Here is a 15,596-nt window from a genome sequence, read left to right as displayed (position 1 = left end):
TTACAGTATTGCAAATCCAGGACTAAGTTAGTTGAACTCCATTTAAGTAAATGGATAGAGTTTAGAGGTTGTTAGAGAATTAAATGAGTGTATTTGGTTCATGTTCTTGCAACCTGACATGGGACAAGCTTCTTCTTAATCAAGAAGAATCAAAGGAATTCATATTCCATGTTGCTGCTTTTTGTAGAAAAGGTTGCTCTTCTTCAGTGGAGGTTATTACTGAAAGTGAAAGCTTTCTCATTATCTTGTAAATAGGTGGCTCAGTATCTGTAAGGAGATGTTTAGGAAGAAATAGAAGCAATTAAAGCTATTGCAAACATGTGTGTGATAATGGGATGTTCTTGGCTGGTGCTAGGGAGCATAAAGAATTTTTAGCTTATTTTGCATTGACATAAACTATTTTAATTTAATGGATTTAAAAATAAGGTAAGAACTCCTGTTAAATTTCTTTGGAAATTGCTTTCTTTGAAGCAATAAAATATCTATTATGCTATTTTTAAATAGCTTTTCTGTTGCCATTTGTTCCACAGACTCCAAAGGGTTTCAAAGCAAACCTTCCTTATCTAATATTTGCTTTACATTCCCAACACAATTAGAGATAGGAAACCAAATGTATATTCTGGTTTTTTTTGGTTTTTTTTTTTGAGGAGACCTCTTTTTATTAAGACAGAAAATATTGAAAATCTAATTGAAGCTCTTCAAAAGCTTTGGGGATCTTATTTATTAACTCCTATCTTACCCTTCATCAAGTGTGCATACTCTTTAAGGATTACCTACATGCAAAACCTACTTGTTTAAAAATATTGAAGTCAAAGCAGTTTCAGGAACAAAGTTACCTTTGTGCATTCTTCCCGTTATGAGCTTTTTCTATCACTTTATTCATTTTAAAAAACAAACAAAATCTTCTCCCCAGTTGTCCTATGAAATCTCTTAATGAATATGGAAAGTTGGCAATTCTGCAGGGAGAAAAACAAACATTAGCTCTACCCACCCTGCTATGAAATACACAAGCTAAATAAATGGGATTCTTTATTGCTTGTAGTGCTCTGGGTTAATATGCTTTTAGGCCTTCTTTGGAATACAAGTGAGGGATAAAGGTTAAATAAACTACCCTTCTTTCAGAGAGGAGTGGGGGCCACGCTTTCCGTTCAAGAGAACCTTGACAAGTTATGTTTCATTACCCTTTGAACCAGTGAAATTGGTGAAAGTGATTCTGGTTCTATTATTAGAGAATTTATATAAATGCATCTAAATGTTTTGTGTTATAGAAGGAAAGGCATGGAATCACTTGGTTTTTAAAAAGCTTCTCCTTAAGGCTCCTGCCGGCCAAACTCCCGGTGGCAGGTAGCGATGTGACGTGCTGCGTTTCTCTTGCAGAGAGCAGACCTGGCCATCTCAGCCATCACCATAACACCCGAGCGGGAGAGCGTGGTGGACTTCAGCAAGCGCTACATGGACTATTCCGTGGGGATCTTAATCAAAAAGCCCGAGGAGAAGATCAACATCTTCTCTCTCTTCGCTCCTTTCGACTTCGCGGTGTGGGCCTGCATTGCCGCGGCCATCCCGATCGTGGGGGTGCTGATCTTCGTGCTGAGCCGCATCCAGGCGGTGCGGGCGCAGGGCGCGGCGCAGCCGGGCCCCTCGGTGTCCTCCACCCTGCACAGTGCCATCTGGGTCGTGTACGGAGCCTTCGTGCAGCAAGGTACTGACCCGGCAGCGCCGGGGGCGGCCAGCGCTGCGCGGGGCTGCCCACACTGGGCTAACGGTGCAACAGAGGGCCTCTGTGGGCACCTGTTTTGGTTCATTAGCCCAGCTGAGCACAAGAGGCAAGTTTGGGGATTTATGCCTTGTTTTTATGCCTTCTCCGTCTCTCAGTAAGTCCAGAAAAAGCACTAGCAGGACTTTACCCTTTGGGAAAATTGTTACACTGGAAATAAACAACACAGCTGCTTGGGTGCAGAACTGCAACACTTCTTCAGCTCTGAAACTAGCAACTTTTTAATTGTTTAATGTATAAATAGAAATAGAGCCTCCTGTGTCCACCAGAGCAGTGAAGTGCATTTTGATTAAAAAAATGCGTGACTCAGAAACGGATATGTTTTTGAACTCATGTAAGATAGTTTGTCTCTTGGTTGTTTGAACTGAATATGTAACTAACTTTACACTCAGGAATGTCTAGGCATAGGACCAATCCTACTGAATTCAGTAGTACTGCTGCCATTAATAAAGTCAGTTTTTGTAACTAATTGTTTACAAAATCTGCCCACACAGGTTATCTAGAATGCTAGTTGTATTCTTGGAAGGCAGGTTTTATTGAATGCTGACATATGGATAAAGTTGTTAACTTTCTTCTACATTTTTTTTCATTGTGATTGCAAGCTTCTAAAGCTTCAGCTGGAAAATCCATCCTATTGCTATGAAACTTGGTCCCTCATCTCATTAAGGAGGCAGCCTTAATGGGTTTAAGTGCAGTAAAACATAATCAGCACAAACATATGCTGAAGTAAGTAGAACCAACTCTGTGGTAAGGTTTAGTCTCCAATGATACTCAAGCATAGCTGTGCTTGAAGAATACTGGAAAGAAATCACATGATTTGAAATCTTGTAAAGGGTAACAAGTAGTGACACTAATGCTTCAGTTTTGCAGATTTAATACAACAAAGATAGCACACAAATCATTAGGCAGTTCTGTGGGGCTTTTTTTCCAAATCTGAGAGGGTAATTGAAAACAGAGTATTACTATATTCTGAACATTGTAAGGATTTAATTCCTGCATATTAGTTGTGTTTCACCATTCAACTTTATTTAGAATATTTTTCATGTTCTTTAGATTTGATCCTCAATAATTCTCAAGGGAAATATTTTGAAAGATAATTTTCTAGAGCACTGTCTAGGGCAAGAGGTAGATTGGAGAAAATACTTAAGAATTATCAGCCTTAACAGGAGCAGTGCTTTTCTCACAGTGAAAGGGCAGACTGGAGGGGAAGCAGAGAGGAACTTAACGAAGTTTAACATACATGGGCACACAGAGGGTGATTGCAAATGGAAGCTGCTGACAGACCCTCCATTTCTCTGTTTGTTTGTAGGGGGTGAATCCACTGTCAATTCTGTGGCCATGCGCATTGTAATGGGAAGCTGGTGGCTCTTCACCCTCATTGTGTGTTCTTCCTACACAGCGAATTTAGCAGCATTTCTCACAGTATCAAGGATGGATAATCCCATAAGGTAAGAGCCTCTTCTTAACTCGAAGCTGGAAACCTGGATTTCACAGGAAGGTATTATCCATTTCAGTGCTCATTCTTGCAAGAAGGAGATAACTCTCTAATAAAATACTCTGCTTATTTGCAGTGGCTGTTTTTCTCTCCTCTCCTCCTCTTCACCTTCACTCCAACAGCCCTCAAGCAGTTCTGATGGAGGGGACAATGGCACTTTAGCTCTGTATTTTTCCAGAAGAGATGTCTCTCATGTCCTGCTGGTTGTTTGGTTGCAATCTGTGTGTGTATGCAACTTGGGAGTTTTTTCTGCGAGTTTAAAGTCTGAAGCTTTTCATCTCTTTTCTTACAAAATGTGGACAAAATTTCCACCTTCACACTGGTGTGGAGTACTGGGAGGGCCACTGAAGTGTCACACTCAGTGTTGACAAGGTTAGAGCTTGATATCTCGTGTTTGATGTGCTACTGATGGAGTGGAGCAGTAGCAGTGCAGCACAGGCTCTTCTTCTAGGAAGTGTTGAGCCAAGGATTTCGGGTGTTAGAGTGGCACAGTTCAGCTGCTTCTCTCATTTGGGATTGCATTGGAAAAAACTGGCACGGAATGTTTGTGTTCTCTTCCTGAAACAGGAGAATTGTCATTGAGGTGAGGCTGGCATTTGTAGTTTCTGCACAGAAGGACATAAGTCCATTTTTCTAAACATGAGTTCAACAGAATTTCCAATTTTTAGCTTGCCAATGTTCATTTGCAGATAATGTAATGCTTTGTGTGGATATATCATCATCATCATTATACCAGGCTTATTAACAGGCTTTGGTTTTAAATTCACTTTCTGTTAGTTTGGCCATAACAAATGGATCTTAACAGTAACACAAATAAGTACTCCATGTAATTTCTGGAAATAACATGAAAAACTATGTAGAATAAAACTATCCATGTATGATGCCTGGATGTATTGGGAATAAAGTTAAACTCAGTGAATAAATTGCTCTTGAAAAGCATGACACAAATAGCTATCCAGAAAGCTTGACTAATGATATTCTTAAAAATTTCTGAAGGTTCTATTTCTTTCACTGCAGAAGAAATTTTCTGTTTGGTCTAATCAGCACTTTCCAAAGCTCAGCAAAGTTCAGAGGAGGACAAAAGTTGGAGTGTAATTACATGAAGAATCTCCAAAAAAAGAGGTTTAAGAGCAGTACTATGGATTTTTAGAGGAGGCCTTTGAGTATGAGCTGTTACAACATTTACAAGGGATTTTAAATCCCCTTCTTATTAAAATGAAAGGACATTGCTAAGAATCTTGAAGAGATAAGTTTTTTGGGTAAAAGAACTGCTCAGAATCGTTTCACAAGTATTGAACTAAGGCACCCCTCTACTGCTAGAGATGTCAGCTGGAGAATAGTAATTAAATGCCTTTCTATACCTAATGGTAGCTGCCACTTCCCACGTCCCTTTATCACATCCCCTTTTACAAGTTGAGGATGTAGAAGTAAGAAAACATCATCAGAGTAGTTCAGGTGCCAGAACGTAAACACCAAAAGAAATTTAAGTTGTCACAAGTTCCACTGCCTCTGTTCCACCTACTTGGCTGTAGGGACAGGGGTCTCTAGTGGGTGTTGTCAGCCATAGTCTGGATAGTTCATACTACCTGAGGTGTCAGGCAGTCCTGTGGCCGTGGTTGAGGCTCCCAAATCATTCCTGAAGTGCCTTGGTGAGAGGAGGTGGGGTAAAGAAATAGTCTCTCTGGAAACTCTTGTTGAACCTTCATCCATTGCTGAGCTACAATTTTCATGTCCCCACTCTTTAGGTGAAACAGCTTATAAAATAATTTGTCAGATTTAGAACAAGTATTTTTGTTCCAAGAAAGTAAATTACTGCCTTTCATTAATTAATCGTGGCCTTGTGCCTCAGCTTCCCATTCTAACTGGCTTCAGATCATATGATGTGCACTGGATGTTTTTGCCTAACTCTGCTACTCAGCTTGCCTGCATTCTGTCTTTCATGAACCCAGAAAGGAGTATTTATGTGAAATCAATTTTTCCCACCCAAAGAGCCACAATGAGCTAGAGCTGAATATTTGCTCACCAGCTGAGAACTACCAAATCTATCTGTGTACACTTCCATTGTTAAGAGAAAACAACCCCCATCCTTTCAGTAAATGTCTGTTGTTATCTCTCCCTCCATAGAGAAGTCCTCTGGTGTTCAGTGCTGCTGACTCCAAATTGCCAGCAGGAGAGAAATAAGTATTATGATGCTGCAGTAGCTGCAGCATAGTTAAGATTTTCATTACAAGACTGATTTTCTTCCCAAGCCTTCTCTAAAATGCCTAATAGAAATTGTTTCAGTATCAAATTTGGCATATGTGGTCTGTGACTAGTAAAATAGAAGTATGTTTGATTGAATAACTAGGTGTCAATCAACCCAGTGATCACTGCCTCCACAATTTCACTGCAAAACAAGTGTGCCATAGAAATCATAAACAGTATTTATTGGAAGGGGCTTGGTGAGATGTTCACTGAAGTGAAGTCTAACTGTTGGAAGGCAGATTTTTAGAATTGTCGTGTCAGATGAAAGCCTGCTGATAGGGGAATACTGTTTTTTGGTTTTTATATCTGGCATTGGCAATCTCACAAGGCTGTTCCACCCTGCTGTGAGTTTCAGAGGCTTCCTGTGGCTCATAGAAAGGTGAAATACCCACTGTAGGAGGGATGGCAGAAAGAAGCTTTGATCTGCCACCTCTGTTTGTTTCCTGACAGTAACTTTGTAAATCCTGGATAGGATTTTTTGTCCAGGTGTTTATATCCCAAGTAAGGGACGTGTTCAACTTGGAAAGAAAAACTATTCTTCTCCTTGGATTTTCTCAAAATGTCAAGGGCTTCATCTCAAGTGTGCTAACAAGAAGAGGCACTGGTTTTCTGGTCTGGCGTGACAGCACGTGCCTCCTTGCTCCTCATGTGTCCTGTGTGACCATCATTCATCCTGGTGTCACATGGTGGTGGGATGGGTCCAAACGTGGAGTTTGAGACCCACATGAAAACCTCTCTCCCCTCAGATCAAAGCTGACAGGAAATATGGTGTGCCTTCCTTGGCTGCCCTCAATTTTTCGGTTGCCAGTAGTTGGTGCTTCTGCTCTCTGTTGATCTTTTAATTCTGCTTCCTAATCCCTTTATCCAAATTACCTCCTGCACTTTCCATCTTCCCTGTGCCCCACCTCCCAACCAGGGCACTCCCAACTCAGTACTGTGTGCAGCTGAGGAGTCTTCTAATGGGTCAGTCTGCCAAGTAGTGCAGAATTATTACATGCGAGCTTGTTCTTTCTTTTGTCTTATTACATTTTCAAACAGCTCTTGGATCTGCTGTCTGACCTTCCATTTGTAATTATGAGTTTAATTAGCAGTGACTTACATTCCAGCTTCATTTCTTGTTAACAAGCAGACTACATGCAGTTCAATAGCTGCACAGATATTCTGGAATTCAGGTTTAGGAGAGCTTGTCTGACAAGAAGCTAAGAATCATGCAAGAAAAATAGGACATGAAAAATGTATTTTATTTTCAAATTCAGAAGAGTTTAAATTTTTTATCAAATTGATCCTTAAATTTGTAAATGCTATGGATGCCTTGAGAGACACCTGTACTATATGCATTTATGAACTGCATACAAATTGATAATTTATCTGCTTTAAGATCTCAGCTGTTTTTTTCACAATTTCAGATTTACTTATTTGTATTTTAATCCCCCTATTTCTTGTGTTTTGGTGACAGCTGAAGATTTAGAGCAGCTTAGTTGGGGTGATAGGCCAGCACTTGGAAGACGTGGGTGCAAATTCTTTTTCTACTACAAGCTTTGTTTGATCTTGTCAAGCTTTGCTTCCTCCCCGTCTTTTTTCTCTTTCTGTATAACACAGTAGTCATGTTTTCTTATATGGCATATTGTCAGTTTAGCTGTTTTAAAGATGATGGCCATAAATGACCATATTATAGCAGCACTGCAGGTATCAAAAGAAGATGTATTTTCTGGGTTGCATAGAAAACAGAAGCAATCTCAAAATAGTTTATGATAAAATGAGAAAAGTACTTGGAAGATGCCAGCCAGAGGGAAATGAACAAACATTTCATCCGCTGTAGTTAAGTGGATTTGATAGGGTTGGTGGCAAGAACCTCACCAGAATCCCTCTGTATTCACAGCAATTTTATCTTGAAATTCCTCATGTTTGAAAACAGACTTTCTCTTGTTAATATCAGATGTGACTTTTTAAATATTTCTTTGGATTTTCTTTTGTTATGTTTAATTTGTACTATGTTTTGCAATGTCTGTGCAGCACCTCAGGCATGTTGGCAGGAGGCACGTATGAATGAGCATGATAAAAAATAATTATTGTGATTATCATTAAAGGCCTGTGAGCAAAAGCTTCAATCATTAAATAACTATATTAAGTCCCTCCATAAAAACAAAGGCTAAAAAAGAGTATAAGAAAGATGCAAGGACTCAAAACTTCCTTTCTAGAACATTCCTTCTCTGGAGCACAGGGGTGGATTTCCCTGGGAACAGCTCTGTGCAGCAGGGCAGCAGTGCTCAGGGGCAGACCTTGCCAGCATTTGCCTTCAGGCTCTGCTCATGACAAGGCTCTGGGCTGCTGCCAGTGCTCCAACTCCCATTGTTTGTATTTTCCTCTCACTCCTATTGATGGTGCTGCCCAGTGGGTGCTGCCTGGAAAGCCACAGAGTCTGGAGCCTTTTGAAAAGCTTTCTGAATGTTGGCATATGTCGTTCAAGCACGGTTTAAAATGGATCCTAATTACTCCTCTAATTGAACAAGCGGGCAAGCATCTAAGTGCAAATATTTCCCAGGGACATTTTTCTGAGAAAAATGAGAATGCACAGCTGAAAATCAATGCATTCCATCTCTCCAGTTGCCATTAAAAAATGTGGTGTAGATTGGAGATCAATGGTAAACCAAGAGACTTGTGATTCCACACCTCTCCAACTTGACTTTTGAGAGATCTATATCATAGCATCTCTTCATTTGTTCTGGTTACTGAGAAGTTCTGTGGCTGGGGTGGGTTGAGGAATTAAAATTCAGATGCATGCACAGTTTAGAGAAGAAAATGGTTTGGTTATAACATTAGCAAAATCTACCATCTGTGCAGGTAATAAAATCTTTATTATTTTTTTTTTTCTTTTGCTTTGAAAGGAGAAAAATCTAGCAAGAGTAGCAGCCCTCAGGACGGCCCATCAAAATGTACAAGGATTGGTTTAAATCTGATATTTGGTACACAGACTTTCCTCAGCTCAGACAGAGTCACCTTTTGAGTCAGATTGTCTCCCATTAATATAGGTTATTCCCCTGCTGTCCACAGAGGAGCTGTATGCTTTCTGCATGCATTCAATCCCGCTGGCCCCTGACTTACACCTTCCTTGTTGTAGGATGAGGGGTTTCTTTATTACATGGATAGCACCTATGACTTATTTTGTCAGGTTGTATTTTCTATTTGACTCCTAAGGGATAAACAATACACAACACGGTAATAGAAGATTTTTGCTCAATAGGAAACTTAGATTTGTATTATTTTTTTCTCTAAAGAAGCTGATTTAATGTCTTATATGAACTGATAATAGCATCTAATATAGCAGGATATTAAAAAAGCAAAATAATTATTACTATAGCAAATCAAACAGAAAGGGCCTTAAAGCTTCAGACATCTCCTAACAGCTCAATCCATCATCTCTAAAGACAAAAACAGAAGGAAGAAGAAAAACTCCATAGAGAATTCTCTTTTGGAAATAATCCTCTGTCTGAACCATTAAAGAAGTTGGCCAGTGGGTTTTTTTTTACCACATTTTCAGGCAGATATCTTAATGACATTGTGAAGTGAAGCAGCTGCCTGCAAACCAATCCAAAGCAAAACCCCTGTAAAATAATGTGCATTTTATATAATTTATCTGTACTGGTCAGAGCCATTAGTGTAACAGTGGGCCCTATTAAATAAGTCATGCAGGTTCTCTTACAGGGTAATATAGTGAATATTACTGCATAGGTTTACAAACTGCCAGAAAATCTCTCTGAGAGCATTCCTGAAGCCAGAACAAATAAATTGTATTCACAAGACTACCAATAATAAACACTTAATCACATAAGTTTATTCCTGCAAAACCAGGAGATGAAAGTTCACTGTTCTCACTTATAAGAAGTTGTACCTGTTTTTTTAATTACTGTCACTTCAGACAGGGCATACATAGGCTTCCAACCCTGCTAATCTCTTGAAATATTTTGGGAACCACTTCATTTGTTCATGTAAGAAGACTGTCTTCTCACCTTGCACAATTCCTCACCAACTCTCCCACATGAGCAGTGACTCTGTCATGTCTGTGCCATGATTGTTCAGTGTTAGATTTTCTCACCCACCTAACAGCAAAGGTCATTTTCCCATCTTCTACCCTGGACACTGGAGCTTCAGTCAAGGAGTGACACAAGTAGCTTTCTGCAGTGACAAATCATGCAAACTAAATTTATTGGTGTTGGGAGGAGGATTTATGTTTGCTTCTTGATTCTTTTTATCTCATGCATTTGCACAATTCCCATACATTTATAGTATGTATGGTTAGCTAGTCCAATGGCTGCACTACTCTTTAAAATTTAAAGAGAATGATTTTGGTTTTCTAGGTCCTGAAAGAGCTCTTGCAGAAGCTCTTGCAGCTTCTTATAATTTCTTTAGTAGTTCCTCATGTTAAGATAGTTTGCATCTGTGTCTTTGATATGGTATCTTTCAGGAATTGCCAGCCCTTCTGTATCCTTTATCCTTTAAAGCAACACCCCAAGAGATTTTCTTCTCTAGTTCTTGATGTTTGTTGAGGCTGGTCTTTTGAAATGTAGTATTCTTATGTTGTTAATCTTGTTTGGGTTTTTATTCTGCCTCAGGATATTAAACTCCAACATCTTGCAAACACTTTTAATCTGGATGCTTTTCTCTTTGACATTTCCATTTAAATCTATCAGATCTAAAATAGCCACTCCCCTCATAAATGTCTCCACGATAGAAGAGCATTCATTCTCACACCAGACACTCTTAGCATCTTAACTGATATACAGGATGATATTTCATCTACTGAAAAAAAAAGTTGTTTCAATACATTCTAAAATATTTATCTTGTCATGAGGTGGAAATCTGTAAACTTGCCATTTAAAGAAAGGCTTTAAAAATTGAATATCTTTTTGATAAAGAGATTTAGAAACTATTCCTGATGATGTAAAATCAAACTCAAACCAAAGAAACCCACAAACAACACGCACACACGAAAAAAAGCCCAGCAAAACATTTTTAATCAATGCAGGTTATGGATGTTTGGGGGAGAAAGGAATTTCTTTTCCTTGGTAAGTAAGCCACTACTGTTTGTTACCTGGGTGCTATCCTCTCAGTTTTTACTTTGCAAAAGATTTTCTGTTGAGAAAGAAAACTTTTCTGGAATAGTGCTGTATTGCTAAGAGAAGGGTTGCAAGTTTTCTTTCCATTTCCTGGGCTCATCTGCCTTACTGAGCAATGTTCTCTTCTTCTGCACGTGTGCTCCTTTCTAATATAATACAGGAATGTTTGCAGACTCATCTGGAAATGAGGGAGAGAGGGGCATTGCCTCAGAAAAGCTGTTTTGATACAGCTGACAAAGTTTGTTGCATTACAAGAAATGTAATCACAGGCATTGAAGTTGTTTGCCTTCTAAACCATTAAAACCAGCCTGAGAGAATGTGCCACTGATTTAATTTAATTGATTTATGAATAGTCATGTTTATCTAGAAAAGACTAGAAAACCATCAGTCAGAATGGGATGGATGTTAAATACTGTGTTTCTTACATATGGCAATAATGCAATTTCCAAGCTCATATTTCAAGGTATATAATTAGGCTGCCCAATGAACTAATTAATCTCAATATAAGGATCAGCCAGTTGTTTTTTATATGCTTTTTTTGGCGCTTTCTAGTATGAGGTTCAGTATTTAGAGAGACTTGTGTTCAGGCTGAGGAGAAGGAAAGGACAAAGGGGTAAGATCTCTCTTCCTGGTTACTTTCCTGTATATCAGGATGAGATGGGAAGTGCACCATACACTGTGTGCTCAGTCTGGGTCCTCTGAGAAACAGGCACATGGGCCTCCAGATTTGAAATATGCACATGTAGTACATGCACTTTATACATCAATAATAACTGATGAATGCCATATGTGTTTTCAGTATTAATGAAGAGCCCTATATTTTGATTTCCCAGGAGTATGCAGCACATGCTCTAGCAATCAAGGTGCCTCTTCAGAGTCCCTATTTTCTTTTCTTCTTTCTCTAAACAGTGATAGCTTCTGCTTTGCTCCCTGTGGTAGGGGAAGGGTGTGAAGTTGTTTTCCAGCATCACATTGTACCTTTGACAGATCTGAATTCATCCAGCCGCTCCACCCCAGCTGTGCTACTGCTGATATGCAGGACTCCTGATAAATCAAAACTTAATAAAGAGTTGTGTGGGACCTTGTTCCACACTGAGATTTCATGATCTTTAATGATATCCTAACAGCTATTGTAAAAAAGTGCCACTAACCCCAAGTAAAGGCTTTGTAAGCCAGCACCAAGAAGCCAAGCTTATCTACTCTTTGTCATCTGAGCACAAAACAGGACAGCAGCATTATCAGTACTTAGAACAGCAGTGGAAAAGGAAGAAAGCAATTTCTTCCCTCTCGATCTTAATCATTAATCTTCATTAGGATTTTTAGCTTCTGAATGTGAGTGGTAGAAGACATCAGCGTAGCAAACAATTTGAAGTGCATCTGCATGTGCAATAGGTAGTTTGTTATTTTCATTATAGGTAAAAGCATGTGTCAGTTGCCAGATGTGTTTGATTCAGACAATATGATTTTCATGCCAACTTTATGATATGTTTGATTTAGGTGAAGTGACTAAAACCTGCTGTTGGGACTGAGGTGCTGTTAAACACCAGATGCATTTTTTATTTTAATTAATAATTTAAGGAGTAGAATACCTTGCTTTAATTAACATGTTAACCATTTGAGCTACTCAGAGAAAGGCCACAATGGCAAGTGGTTTAAAAGTAAAGCAAGAAAATACTCAAAGGGAGTCCAAACAAGAGTAATTTTTCCTCCAAATGTGCTCTTGACATGTTTTTGCCTTTTCTTTGCATTGTAATTTCCTTCTTGCTGTTGAATGGAATGTGGAGTATGGATGAAGGATCTAGAATTACCCAGATTTTTTAGCAGGACTGATTATTCTGGATTTGCAGGGTGAACAGCAACTGTTCATAGATACTCTGAATCCCTTTTCAGACTTCTAACTGAATCTGCCAATGCTGTACAGATGTGCTGTTGTGCCCAATCTTTCCTTGATCTGTTCTGAAAATCTGCCCAGTCATGTAGCAGTTTAAATGTGGGTCTGAGCATACAAATTAAAGCTCCAGATTTTGAAATCCTGGGCCTGCATCTTAAAAGAAACTGTAATGTGTTTGATGCTCTAAGTGTCTCTTTGTCCGTCTGATAATTTTCATTGTTAAACTGCAAACATGATGGACAAACTGGGGAGTATCTCAAGGTTATTAAGTTTTTAAAAATATGGAAAAATGGTGTGGTGAAGAGGGTTCTGTAAAAAGCCCTTGTAAATGTAAAGGAAAGACTGGTCTTTGACTTTGCTCCCTTACTTAGACATCAGATGAATTCATATGCAATCATAAATGCTCAGCCATGAGAAACTTCATCCAGGGATAACAAACTGTGGGGCCACAGTGGATCCAGCTTTGAGATGCAAGTGCTCAGAAACTAGTTTCCATTGTTATCATTATTAATGGAATAGTTCATTACGCAATTTTTTGGTTTTGAAAACATTTCAAGCAAAACAATCATAACTTCTACTGTAAGTGCCATCACAGTTTCTTTACACTGTGCTAACAATTCAGAAAACATGGGACATCCAGAATGAAAAAATAAATTGTAAATAAGTTAATGAAAAAAATCAGCAATCTAAGTGACTTATGCTTTCAATGCCTGGAGGAGGTTTGGAGAGGAGAAGAAGGGTTGGAAGTATAGTTAGAAACACTTTTGGAAGCATAGTTAGAAACACTGGACTGGCAACCAGGAGATGTTTAGCTTATTTCTATCTGTTTAACAGATTTATGTGCCATGCTGGAGCAGGGCCAGAGTCAGCTCTAGGCAAAATGAACTTTTAGGATCCAGTGACAAGTCAAGTCACACTCACACAGATCACTGCAGATGATTGGAATAGTTGAGGTGGTCCTGAGGGCATAATTTAGAAATAGCAATGGATAGGAATACCCAGAGGTTTAATTTTGTTTACAGAAGAACCTGTTTTACTGATTATGATGAGAATCTAGCTTGATTTTTGGATCCAAATTTGAGTCTTGTATCAAGAAAAAATGTTAAAATTTTGAAAATGGGCATATTTCCTTCTTAAACTGCTGGAAGATGCTGAGAACTTCTGTGAGAAATGGGACTCATCCTACTTGTAGGGGTTTTGTCCTACATCCTCTACATTTTGACTTAAGCAAAAGTGCTGCAGATTGTTCTGAGATCTGTAAAGCAAAAGTGGAACTGAAGTGCTGGTAATAGAATGCATTTCTGCTGCATCTCTTAGAAAGTACACAAATCCTCCAAATGTTTTGCCAATACAATGTGTATAGCTAGTAATTAATTACTAATAAAATCATAAACATGACAGTGTGTCATTTATTAGTGGCTTCACCATCTTGCATTTCAATAGGTTTGCATTCTGTTTGTTCCCTTCTTTTAAAACTTAATCATGCAATAGCTCTGCAGGAACAGAGCCCCAGTGAAAGCACTCAGTCTGCAGGGAAGCCAGTGCTATATCAGGAGTTAAGAAAACAGTTCTCTTTAGTTTATTTGTCTTTCCCTTTGCATGTAGGAACAGAGGCTACTGGAAGTCATTTGAAATAAATGAAATCAGTTTGGAGACTGTACAAGTTCAGTGCTTCTAGTGCTCTGTGTATGTATTGTTTGGCTATTTTGTTTTTCATTTTTTTTACTCTTTGTATTTTTGTCTCCAATCTTAGAAACCTTGAGCATGTGCTTTTTTGTGCATGACTAGTTTCACTGATCTCAGCAGTACTGCTCTATCGAGTCTCCTAGGTAGCTTACAAAAGAAGTTTCTTAAAGGGCAGTAGAAGATCTCCTGATGGTGCGCTGGGTGGGTGACAGAACTGTTGCCATCACACATGGCATGAAGAATGTGTAGCAAGCCCCTTCCTCCTGGGGCAGAAATAAAGCTGGCTCTTTATTTATATCTCCTCTAGGGAGAGGATAAACATCCTCTCCCTAGAACCAAATGTTACATTTTACTTTTGGTTGCACCTAATTTAGGGCAGTAAGTCCCAATCCAATCAGAGTCTCAGAGATACCACCACACTGGCAGCAGTGACCATTATAACCATGAAATAAGCTGCTGCAGTGCCATTGCCTGCTGAGGAGTTCAATCACTATTTGTTTTAACTATAGGAAGAGTAGGTGGTTGACATGGCAACGAGTTCTGTGACACATGTCAATTGATTGGTTTTGCCACTGGAGGAAAGTCCCTGCTTCTTTGAAATGCTGTGTAGCAGCTGTTCCTGCCCCACTGGTGAGGACAAGAGCAGACACAGCCCAGACTGTCTGCCCCGTTTGTCTCCTGCTGTGGTTTGGAAAGGTTCAGTCCTGGGGTGAAGGGCTGCAGCTCCACTCATTCTGTGTAGTTTCATATGTCAATACTTATGGCTCCCCTTGTAGAAACTCCCATGAGGCTTTTTGTGTTAAGGCTTTTGTTTAAAGTGAATGGTATTTTTCCTGGAGGTCAGATAAAATGAGTTTTATATGAATTATAATGCAGTATATATTTGCTGGTGAAGGACTTCACCCAGAAAAGTGTATCCTAAGCATGCAAGTACTGCTGCTGATCTCTACTGGACCACCTCTGTTGCTAAAGTTAAAACATTTGAGTATTTGATAAAGAAGCCTGTAGGTCTGCACATCACTGCACTGAGACAGAATTAAGACCATTTACAGTGATTTGTAGTGAAATTGAACAATGCAGAATTTGATCACATCACTATAGAGAAGTTGACAATTTAAGGATTGATTTAAGAGCTCCTTTTAATTGTTCAAAATTTCCAAGAAAATCTGAGATGCCCAAATGAAAATCATGGACCCAGTTCTTTTGAAGTCTAAGGTTATAAGAAGTGGGGATAAACTTGTTTGCATTTTAATTCTCTGTACTAAGGCTATGGCCATTCTAAGAATACCTTTATTTGCCCCACTAAGAATAATCTTTAAAGCAGCCCATCTTTTAATTTTTGTATGTCCAGTTTAACACACACTAGCACCATTCCAATATTTACCTGGA

At 39.1% G+C, this 15,596-nt stretch overlaps 1 protein-coding gene across 5 annotated transcripts in view; it reads left to right on the top strand.

The window, feature by feature from the left end:
• GRID1 (glutamate ionotropic receptor delta type subunit 1) overlaps positions 1-15,596 on the top strand; it is a 516,570-nt gene that overhangs the window by 452,419 nt on the left and 48,555 nt on the right. For all 5 annotated transcript variants that reach the window (XM_085583261.1, XM_031505170.3, XM_077784530.2 and 2 more), the window contains exons 11-12: positions 1,378-1,702; positions 3,087-3,225. In XM_085583261.1, the coding sequence (XP_085439387.1) occupies positions 1,378-1,702; positions 3,087-3,225 (464 nt within the window). The remainder of the gene's footprint in view (positions 1-1,377; positions 1,703-3,086; positions 3,226-15,596) is intronic.

Source organism: Lonchura striata, chromosome 6 (assembly GCF_050655825.1).
Source record: "Lonchura striata isolate lonStrDom1 chromosome 6, ASM5065582v1, whole genome shotgun sequence".
Taxonomy (NCBI): Eukaryota; Metazoa; Chordata; class Aves; order Passeriformes; family Estrildidae; genus Lonchura; species Lonchura striata.
This window is presented reverse-complemented; position numbering and strand designations above follow the sequence as displayed.